The sequence below is a fragment of the Homalodisca vitripennis genome, unplaced genomic scaffold (genome assembly GCF_021130785.1).
Source record: "Homalodisca vitripennis isolate AUS2020 unplaced genomic scaffold, UT_GWSS_2.1 ScUCBcl_2810;HRSCAF=7915, whole genome shotgun sequence".
Classification (NCBI taxonomy): Eukaryota; Metazoa; Arthropoda; class Insecta; order Hemiptera; family Cicadellidae; genus Homalodisca; species Homalodisca vitripennis.
In genome coordinates, this window is record NW_025779002.1 from 53,499 (window position 1) to 64,715 (window position 11,217).

Sequence of the window (11,217 nt, forward strand, 5' to 3'; positions counted from 1 at the left end):
TTACATTTTGAAAAGTAATATTTTTTATGAAGGTCAGCTTGTATGAGACTTAAGTGTTAGTAGAAAAATAAATAAATAAATAATCAATGTTTCGTGTAAAGTAAGAAATTTAAATTTGATTTACTTTTCCCAGGACCAGGAGACTGAATCGCTCCAGTACATCTTCACCTACTATTCACAACTTGGGTAGGCAGTAAACCCCTCTCCCTCAATATGACGGCAGTGCCTTTGACAGTACGGATAGACTACACGGAGTGATGTGAAAGTGTGAACGTTCAACAAACATTTAGTTCTCAAATTGAAGAGACTTTATTTATCAAGACTATTTCAATTGATTGTTTTGTGACTGAAGTATCGTAATGTTCCTTTTTTCTACTTGCACGTCCCGAGCGTGTGTACGAAGTGATCTAGACATGACTTGAGAAACCCTCCCAGCTCTTGTCATTAGATATTCTCTCTGATTTCGCACTACAATGTAGTGGGAGGTTTTTAGTTTATGCTTTATTACTGGTTTTCAAGACTCGGACAGAACTTTGTCACAGTTGCTTCTGGAAAGAAAAGATTGGTGATTCTTTTTTTTATTAATTGGTCTTATTTCTATTTAATAGAGGGTGAAAGTATTGTTGAAAATATTGGCTTCGTTTTAGTTAAGCTTTGAGCTTTTTTGGGAAATCTAAATTTCAATCTATTTAGGAAACATTTTGCTAAAGGATTACATGTTCTACATTAGCGTATTTGCAAATTCCTCGTTATAGATTTATAATAATATGTAATGTAATTAGTGTAATATCAAGAGCTTAATGTTAAGTTTAAAAGTTGGAATTTTAATTTTTCTTGGACCTGTTGCTCTCAAAAAATATTTTAAAATTTATGTTGATTAAAGTTTGTGTTTTAATACTTGGCTTAGTTAAAGGCCATTTTTTAACATTTGCCAATACTATCAGTGGAGTAAAATTACTGTAATCAAACCCTTAAGCAAAATTATTTATTGATATATTTATATTACATTTTATCTCTTTAAAAATCTTTGTTTTGCATAACAACTTTAATTCAAATGTAATAGTGTGGTTTCAATAATTTATTTCTTAATGGGAAGCAGTTTAGACATTTTTATTTCCCTTTGTTTTAGGAAATACAGCACAATGTATCATCTCTGAGATTTAGTTTTATATACTAAAATTGTAATAATTTTAAAATCTAATCCATGTTAACTATTTTTAGAAATAGATATAATTAAGTTGATCATAAAAGTGGTATAATGTTTGTCACCTATCAATTCTATAAATTAATGAAATCAAATAAAATTTTAAGAAACTTTAATTACTATAGCTACTTAATTTATTTGTAAAGCTGTTGTACAATGTTTTAATTCCTTTATTTAGCTTTATTTTTTAATATACATATATATATTTATAAATTCTATAAATATTTGCATAATATTATGTACATGTCCCAGATTGATATTGTTTGTAATGATATTTTATATGATATATATTGTAAATAAAATATTACATCTTAATGGTTAAATGCATAAAACAATATTTCAGTACATTTAAATTAACTATGAAAAGCATTGTTTTATGGCACAAACATTTTGGAATTTTTAAGTGAAGTAGTGAATGTTTATTCTTAAAAATTATATATTTTATGAAAATTTTGCTAGACCAGTATTGCTGTGCCAAAGTTTTAAGTTTTTACACTCATTTCAAAATTTATATGATGAAACAAGTTTTTATAAAATATTAGTATTATTATTGTGATTTAATATTTCAAGAAAGTAAAGAGAATACTAAATATAAGTGTAAAGATTATCTATGATAAAATTTGAACTTAAAAAAATTCTGATATTATAGAAGTTTATTTAATATAAATAAAATTAATGGCTCCATATTTTTGTTTTTGAATGTTGCAAAAGTTAACCAGCTTATTTGTTTTGGCAAAACAAAATTTTAGTTTGGTATAAACATTTACATTCAGTATTGTGCTTGAAATGATAACCTTTTATAATTAAACACCCTTCGGTTGTGTGTTTTGTCATTGCAGAAATATAAACAATTTTGCTAATCAATATTTTCTTAGTTTTAAGGAATGGATCAGTTTATTAATGCATGAATCTATCAAGTGGAACACATCAGATTAATATTTATTTTAGTTTAAGTTTGTTGTAAAAATTGTGTAAAATATTGTTTTTTATATTAAAGTATTTTGCAATAAGTAGAGTGTATAAATATTAGTATCTAATATTTTGTCCCAAGATAATTTGGTCTGTAGGCAAATATTAATGGCGTTTAATTAAAATGATTATAGCAATTGTGTTATATTTTTTTTACCCATGAGTATTCATATTGTTTGAGTATGTTTTAGACAAAATGAACGTTACTGACAATGTTGTCAGAATAAAATGAATATAAAGACATTTTTTATACTGAATATACCAATTTAAAAATGAAATAACATTGAGTTATTGATAGAATTTGTAAGTTAAACCATATTTTTTAATACCATTTGGGTCTTTACGTTATTTTTTATGTAAAGTTTATGAGTGTTTCATCATCTTTATTTATTATTTTCTTCAAATGGTTTTATTTTTGTATAATAGTAAAAATTAGAATCTAAGTATTTTGTTTAAACTTTTTAGTGGTATTGTTTAGATATTATGTACTGCATTGACTTTTTATCTCCAGTATGGGAAACATGTTTCAATCTTGTATACTGTATAAATATGTTGCAACATGTTTTATTCCTCTGATAGCATAAACAGTGAAGTTCAGCTTGATGTAAAGAGTGCCCAGCTTCATGTAAGCTACCCCAGAGTAGGTTAAAGTCAAAGGTGATTCCCACTGGTGAAAAGTAGCTCCACAGTGACTTCTGATAAGGCTGGGATTTATACTAAAGTTACTTCTGTTTTTGTTGGGTTTGCCACTAGGTCATTTGAGGAGCAGAAGTCAATAGTCATGTTCAATACAATTGATGCTCTCAGATCTATTGGCCATTCTACGGCAAAATTAATTGTATCATCTGCATAATCACAGTTGATCCTTAGTTTAGTTAGGAATGTTTATTTGGCATTGGTTTAAACATTAATAATCCAAATATAGAGTTTTGCGGCACTTGTGTTTTGATTTGTAGAGGTTTGGACGGCATGATTTGCATACTAAAATTTGTTGATTGGCAAGTTGTACCAAAATTATCAGCTCTGAATAGGCTATTGAAAAATCAATTTGTTAAAATCCATTTCAGATAGTTATTTACTATTTTTCACTTACGTATTTCCGGCACTCTTAATTCTGAAGTAACAATTTTGTCTTGGTAAATAGATAGTTTTCACAACCAAATATATATTTACCATAATTTCTTTGGTTATATATGATAACTGATTGGATTATTGTAATATCATTGTTTGTCACGTTTATACTCTTATTTGAGTAACCCGTGTAGTTGTGAAATAAAAATTTAGTCTTGGTCGGATTTAAGTAATAAGAAATAGATTTATTCTAAAATATTGGTGATAAAATAATGATTTATTGTAAACTATGCGCAAGTGATGATGGATAGTGCTCTGGCCTTAAGTGATTTGAGGGAACAGGTGGAGTAGGTCTCGGAAAGTTAATCTAGTGATGGGTCAGATATAGAGAATATCTTGGTGAAATCACATTATATTGATTATCTGTTTGATCATCTTATTATACATTCTAATTCAGCAATGTTCAGGCGGATGTAAATAAAGATTAGCTAACTTAGCTAAACACTGTCTATGTTATTATGCTGTATTGTATTTATGTACTTACATGAATCGCCGAGTTTCCTCTGTGTACATTCGTGGACGGCAGCAGATCGGCAATAGGCAAATTACCAACCGCTAAAAATAGTTTTTTGTCCTTTGTTTATGAAGAACCGTAATTAGGTAACCTATTATTAAATTATTGTGTTTTTGTAAATAATATTTGTTTCAAATTTGTATTTCCTATGTTTACATTTATGCAACATCTTGTATCAGCTGCTCGACGCGAAGCAGATCACCAATACATATTGTTTACTTTTAAATTTTTGTAGTTGTATCCGTTTTCTATACAAAATATATTGTTTATTTTTTTCAAAACTAGTGGTGGATTGAAATGTTTAAAACATTTTAAGTGCATAATAGATGCTCATATTTTTGAAGATGAAAGGCATTTGGAACGGTTGTTACTTAAAATGGTTATCTTGACGGATAAATCAAACGATTAAAACGCTAATTTGAAGTTGAAATAACTAAGTTTTGTTTTCTGTGTAGCATGGGAGGAAAAGTTGACCTTGGCAAGCGTATGGCAGTTGCAGGGTGGCAGTCTGCTAATTGTGACTGACTCGCTTGGCATCTGTCGCAAGTACGATGTTTACGGCACAACAGGAGGCACAATGTGTTCTATGCTACGCAGAATTGAAATTGATTATTAGTTTACAACGTCGGTTTTGGGTTACGTATATATGTAATAAAGCAATTTGTCACTGGTTTAACCAGTTTTGTAGCACAGAAAGTGTGCTGAAAGGACATTTGATTAGCCAGCCAAAAACAAGTGAAGACAAAATCGAAGAAATCCGAGTAACTTGTATCAGAAACCCGAAAGAATAGATAGACTGACGAAGTCTTCAGATAAATGTAACCACACATTCCACGATGTTAATCTTAAAACATTGAGACTCCATGCCTACTAAATTCACTTAACACGTCAGATTAAACTCGCCGATCGCCCTTAACATACAGACTTTGCCAGTTTAATGCTCATTGAGGAAAATTTGTGATTTGGCACTTTTGTGGAGGCAAAATTCGGAAGTGATCGCAACTGAGACACCAGATATGCCACATAATACTTGGCGAGAAATCTAATACCGCTTTGAAATCTGCAGAGCAACAAATGTTGCTCACATCAAAACGTGATATGGTATGAAAACGGAATTTCTTATTCTCTCTTAAATTTGACATTTAAATAGTTTAGTTATCTTGAATAGTTTTTAAGTAATGATGGTTCAAAACTAAGCATTCTTTTTCGGAGATCCTGTATTCTGGAACCCATATTATAATGTATTAAATTAAAGTAGATGGTAGGAGCATATAACTTTGTTCTTGAAATAATGCTAATTTTCTGAAACTTTTCAAATTCCTTTAAAGTAGGGTGGTATTCTTAGTTTTTTTATATTATCACAAAGTCTCCAAAGGATTAAGAATAGTAAAAACTTAATTGATAATGATTTCATTTAAATCATACTTAGCCTAAAAAGGTTTTAGGATTCGAAATATAAGAATACAGTTTTTAACATTTGGAATGGGGTATATAAAAGTTCAAAAATTTTGCATTCATCCATTACTAGTTCTCTAGACATCTGTCTTGCTATGATTTTCTGCACATATAGTCTGTGTTTCTTGGGTCATACATGTTTATGAACATGGAGAAAAATACAAAAATGTTATGTAATGCTTATAAAATTTACTAAAAATGTTGTAATAAACAATTTTTGGTATCTCAAGTGGTTTTCAAGATATTCATTAATCCCATAAGAACTTTTCTATAACCAAGAACTGCCGATATTTTGAAACACGTTAGAATTTGGTACAAAAATTGATTTTTTTAAATATCTCGAGTAAGTTTGTTGGCCAGCTTGGTATCCCATTTCCTTCTATTATCGTGACTGTTTAAACATAAAAAAATTCACAACTCTGTAATGATGAACCTATAAAAAGTTAAATTGTATATTATAAAATTTCGTAAGAAATTTTTTGTAAACATGTTATTTATCTCGAACGGTTTTTGAGATATTGAGTACATGTAAATCTCATGAGAATGATTTAATATTTCAGTTATCACAAACTCTACCTATTTCTTCCGACTCAGCCAGAAGGACTATTGTATATTTTTTTGTAGTTTTGATAAAATCTGTTATACTATTTCATAAATTTTATGTTAGCCTGTAAAATGCAGTAGTGACACAAAAACATAAAACAAAATACAGTATTAAAGGACAAATGTTTTTCAAGGTATTTTTAAAATGAACATTTTAGTGAATAATTTGTAGGTTTTCGTGGAAATATTGATTTTGATTGCTTATGAATAAATAAATTACACAAATGATTTTATTGAAAAATAACATATTTTATAAGCAATATAAAAATATTAAAAATTCAAATAAAAAAAATTATGAAAGTTTTTTATTGTATCCTTGCATTTTTACTTTTTTCGCGGAAGTTGCACAAGATAAGTTCCAATGCAAATATTCTAAAACTATTCTATACTAGTTTTGAGCTATTCTTGTTTTGTTTCTAATTCTTTTCATTCAGTAGGGTATCTTTTATTCAAATATTTAGGTATTTGCAGACTATGTCTATATGTGGTGTACAATATAGACAGATTCATTGGGTTATAAAAATGAAATAATAATGTTATAGATTTATCAAGAGGTGAAGGCCACACTAATGGACTAATCGACTGTCTTGGATGAGTAATGCAGCAACGGGGATCGTTTTCTTGGCTGTGAAATCGTCTTTCTGAAAATAATTTATGTATTGTTTTAATTCAGGTTCGTTGGGCCAATGAATCTGTATTAATAAAGTTTCCATGTAAGGTTTGCGTAGCTAACAATTTTATTTTGTACAATTCAATGTAATTAATTTGGCTCACAGGTTCGTTGGAGTAGTGAAGTGATCGAACCTCAATATTTACTGTAAAGGCTAGTTCGCCCAACGACTCAGTATAAAGTATATATTTTGCAAAAAGCTCGTTGGGCCAACAACCAACACTTCAACCTAGTTGTTCCCAAATATACTTGATAATCAAGGTTTTTAAAAGGAAGTAATCAAATTACCAGGACTTACCATAAAACTCGCCATGTTGCACCCACGTTAAATTTTGTTCCCATAGAAGTTCCCCGGACCCCTTACTGCCATGAGGGAGATCCCACACTCTCCCCGACCGTCCGGTAGGGGCCTGAAAGTCAACTGAACGATCCAGTTTGTAAATGCGCCTTGTTCATGGCGAGTGGAATACTGTTAGAGGCCGGTGATTGCTCTTGCCTGAAAGTCAACTGAACGATCTAGTTTGTAAATGCGCCTTGTTCATGGCGAGTGGACTACTGTTAGAGGACGGTGATTGCTCTTGCCTGAAAGTCAACTGAACGATCTAGTTTGTAAATGCGCCTTGTTCATGGCGAGTGGACTACTGTTATAGGCCGGTGATTGCTCTTGCCTGAAAGTCAACTGAACGATCTAGTTTGTAAATGCGCCTTGTTCATGGCGAGTGGACTACTGTTATAGGCCGGTGATTGCTCTTGCCTGAAAGTCAACTGAACGATCTAGTTTGTAAATGTGTCTTGTTCATGGCGAGTGGACTACTGTTAGAGACCGGTGATTGCTGTGTTAACAAGCAAAATTTCCTCATCACAAACATGAAACATGAAAAAAACGTAAATATAAATAGAATACAGAGTTGTTGATTAAACGGTCTGTATAAAGTGAGAGACGACCTACAAAAGTACGACTGAAAGCGGAATATCACGCACAGTAAAGTAGGAACGTGTCAGTTGGATATTTAGATTAAACCATAAATCTCATCCCAAGGCGTTATAAATAGCGAGATGACGTCATACCGCTGGAGCTGGAAATGCGGAATCATTTACATACTGGGACTGATATAACTTTTTATTGTCTCTACAGAATGGAGAACGAATTTGTTTTTGTGACAGGGTCTGAGACATCTTTTTGATTTAGGGTCTGTATGATTCTTAGTCGGACTGAAGAAATTTTGTTTGTCGAACTTGAATACTACATCAAACAATTTTTAAACTTAACTATTTATCATTCAATGATACGCGATGAACGTTTTGTTGTAACTTCCTTTGTAAAATTTTTTCGGAGAATCTTATAATATAATAACACTGAATTAAAATTTGACCATGTTTTAACTTTTTCAAAATTAAAATTAACTCCACTTCATCAATTATTATTTAAAACATATTTTGTTAAAAATTTCTACGGAGTCAGAACATAAAGTGAATTTGGATTCAATTACAGCTTACAAAATACGCAGTGTAGGTGGTTTCGTGTAAATTATATGAATTACTACAACTGATTTCACAGTATTTTATCTGGGAATATTCAAGCGATATCTATTTAAATATTGACACAAGTTTCATATGTTAAACAATGTATTTCAGTCAAATAAGTGTAGATTGGCTATTTAATTTTAATCTTTAATACAGTATATTTATAAATGGCTATGAATAGTACTAATATAAATGCGAGGGCAATGCTGTTATTATCATAGGACTCGGTTAACATGTTGTAGAAATACTGTTGGAGACTTTGCAATCAAATAGTTTTAGTAAAAAATGTACAATCCCTTGTTAAAGCATGAATACTAAGATATTCTGCAATAATATACATTAATGTACTCTAATAACATGCGTCCCGAAATAAACCCTGAATGCAATGTCAGTTTCTGAAATATAATAATATGCCTAGGCTGTAATGGCATTGTTTCGTTTTACAAATCATACATTTCACGTTATACAGGTATGTATTGAACATTGTACGGAATTGTTTAAAGCACTTTCTAAAAAAATGTTTGACAAAATATCATTTATTTAATCTACTGCCACGATACAATAACAGATTTTTCAAATTATTGTCTAATTCTGAATTGGAGGCAATGTTGAGTTTCAATAAATAGATGTTCTCTTCAGGATTTATACCTTTACCCGCCATGACAGGCTAGGTCACAGAATATTTTAGATAATTAAATGTAATGAATTTACATTCGGTATAATTCTGTGAATTAATTCAATAAATACCAGAGATATTGTATACATTATTTTGATATTTCACACAATTTCTTAATGATTTAGACTGTACAAAATTCTTTACAAATTAACATTTATATGACAAGAGGAATTTGTTTGTAAAATTACTTATTTCGAAACGTTACTTGTTATTGCAACAAAAATACTCTAGTATAAGCAGCCTATTACAGCCCAATCCGTTCCACATTCTTCATTATACCATAAGCATCCTTATTACGCTCAGGGATAAGTAAGAAGTCACTTGAGATTCCATTGAATAAGATCCTTATGATTGGTATAATGTATGATTCAGAGAAAATTAAACAGACCTAAGTTATAATCAGTAAACCTCGAGTTAACAAAACAAAATTGTATAACTACGTTCAAAAATTATACTGTTCTTCTGAAAGCAGAGACTCGCACTTTGTCACTTACATAAACAAGTTAAAAAGTAGTTGGTGAAAATATCGAAAGTTCCAAAGTGTATATGGTTACTTATTTATATTATTTATATAGAACTTATTTTAGGTTTTCTAACAAAGGTAAATTAATCATGATGGTAAGATTGGTATGGCATCACGTGTTGGACATTACGTGGGAGAAAGTAAATAAATCACATATCGAGGTTATTGAAAACCTTTGCTGTGACATGTAATTTTTTACAGGTGCTTAAATAAGGCATTTTTTATTTTTTTGAGAGGAGAATTTTTTTTAGTTTAATGACATGTTATGATTTTTATTTCTTCCACCTACAATTATACTCCAGTAGCTCAACACCATCGCGGGAGACGTCAGCTGGCGGGGTCCGGCTCGACCGGGTAAGACGAGGAGCTTCAGGATACATCCGCCGGAGTTCGCTTCAAGGGCTGAAGCGCCTTACAGCGGACACCTCATGTACTACAGTACGTAAGTACGCTGTGCCTGGCTGGCTCGCTCTCTCGGTCGGTGTCTCTCAGTCGGAGTCGTCGTCGAGTCGGAGTCGTCGAGTCGGAGTCGCCGCCCCCACATACGCTACGATAAAGTGCAAGTAAGTAGGTACTTATTTACCTGCAAAAACACGCTTTTACCTGCACTTGCCTAGGTCACTAACGATAAGATAAGTACATGACATTACGTACTTAAGCTGCTAATAGAATATAATTTTAGATATAAAGTATAGCAAGAAAATAGATAAGTACAAATAGGATTAGATTCTATTACTAGTAACGAAGAGTTTGAATTAAGCTGTTATATAGTTTATCGTTTCTTTTCGAGGCCGCTGGGTCGCTTGACGCACGTTGGCACCAGCGTTCATGAGCTTCGGGCTAGGCGTAATTTAATTTAGTTTTACTTAGTTTATCGTTTCTTTTCGAGGCCGTTGGGTCGCTTGACGTACGTTGGCACCAGCGTTCCTGAGCTTCGGGCTAAGCGTAATTTAATTTAGTTTTACTTAGTTTATCATTTCCTTTCGAGGCCGCTGGGTCGCTTGACGTACGTTGGCACCAACGTTCCTGAGCTTCGGGCTAGGCGTAATTTAATTTAGTTTTACTTAGTTTATCGTTTCTTTTCGAGGCCGTTGGGTCGCTTGACGTACGTTGGCACCAGCGTTCCTGAGCTTCGGGCTAGGCGTAATTTAATTTAGTTTTACTTAGTTTATCGTTTCTCTTCGAGGCCGCTGGGTTGCTCGACGTACGTTGGCACCAGCGTAACTGAGCTTCGGACTAGGCGTAATTTAGTTTAGTTTTACTTAGTTTATCGTTTCTTTTCGAGGCCGTTGGGCCGCTTGACATACGTTGGCACCAGCGTTCCTGAGCTTCGGGCTAGGCGTAATTTAATTTAGTTTTACTTAGTTTATCGTTTCTTTTCGAGGCCGTTGGGTAGCTTGACGTACGTTAGCACCAGCGTTCCTGAGCTTCGGGCTAGGCGTAATTTAATTTAGTTTTACTTAGTTTATCGTTTCTTTTCGAGGCCGCTGGGTCGCTTGACGTACGTTGGCACCAGCGTTCCTGAGCTTCGGGCTAAGCGTAATTTAATTTAGTTTTACTTAGTTTATCGTTTCTTTTCGAGGCCGTTGGGTCGCTTGACGTACGTTGGCACCAGCGTTCCTGAGCTTCGGGCTAGGCGTAATTTAGTTTAGTTTTACTTAGTTTATCGTTTCTTTTCGAGGCCGTTGGGTCGCTTGACATACGTTGGCACCAGCGTTCCTGAGCTTCGGGCTAGGCGTAATTTAATTTAGTTTTACTTAGTTTATCGTTTCTTTTCGAGGCCGTTGGGTAGCTTGACGTACGTTAGCACCAGCGTTCCTGAGCTTCGGGCTAGGCGTAATTTAATTTAGTTTTACTTAGTTTATCGTTTCTTTTCGAGGCCGCTGGGTCGCTTGACGTACGTTGGCACCAGCGTTCCTGAGCTTCGGGCTAAGCGTAATTTAATTTA

At 32.6% G+C, this 11,217-nt stretch overlaps 1 protein-coding gene across 1 annotated transcript in view; it reads left to right on the forward strand.

Annotated features, from left to right (window-relative positions):
- Window positions 1-2,310, forward strand: part of LOC124372310 (nuclear distribution protein nudE-like 1-A) — a gene marked incomplete at its 5' end in the record, with an annotated part of 49,015 nt that extends 46,705 nt beyond the window's left edge. Inside the window, 1 exon segment of the mRNA XM_046830689.1 lies at window positions 134-2,310. Within this exon segment, the coding sequence (XP_046686645.1) occupies window positions 134-197 (64 nt within the window).
- Between the last annotated feature and the right edge of the window lie 8,907 nt (window positions 2,311-11,217).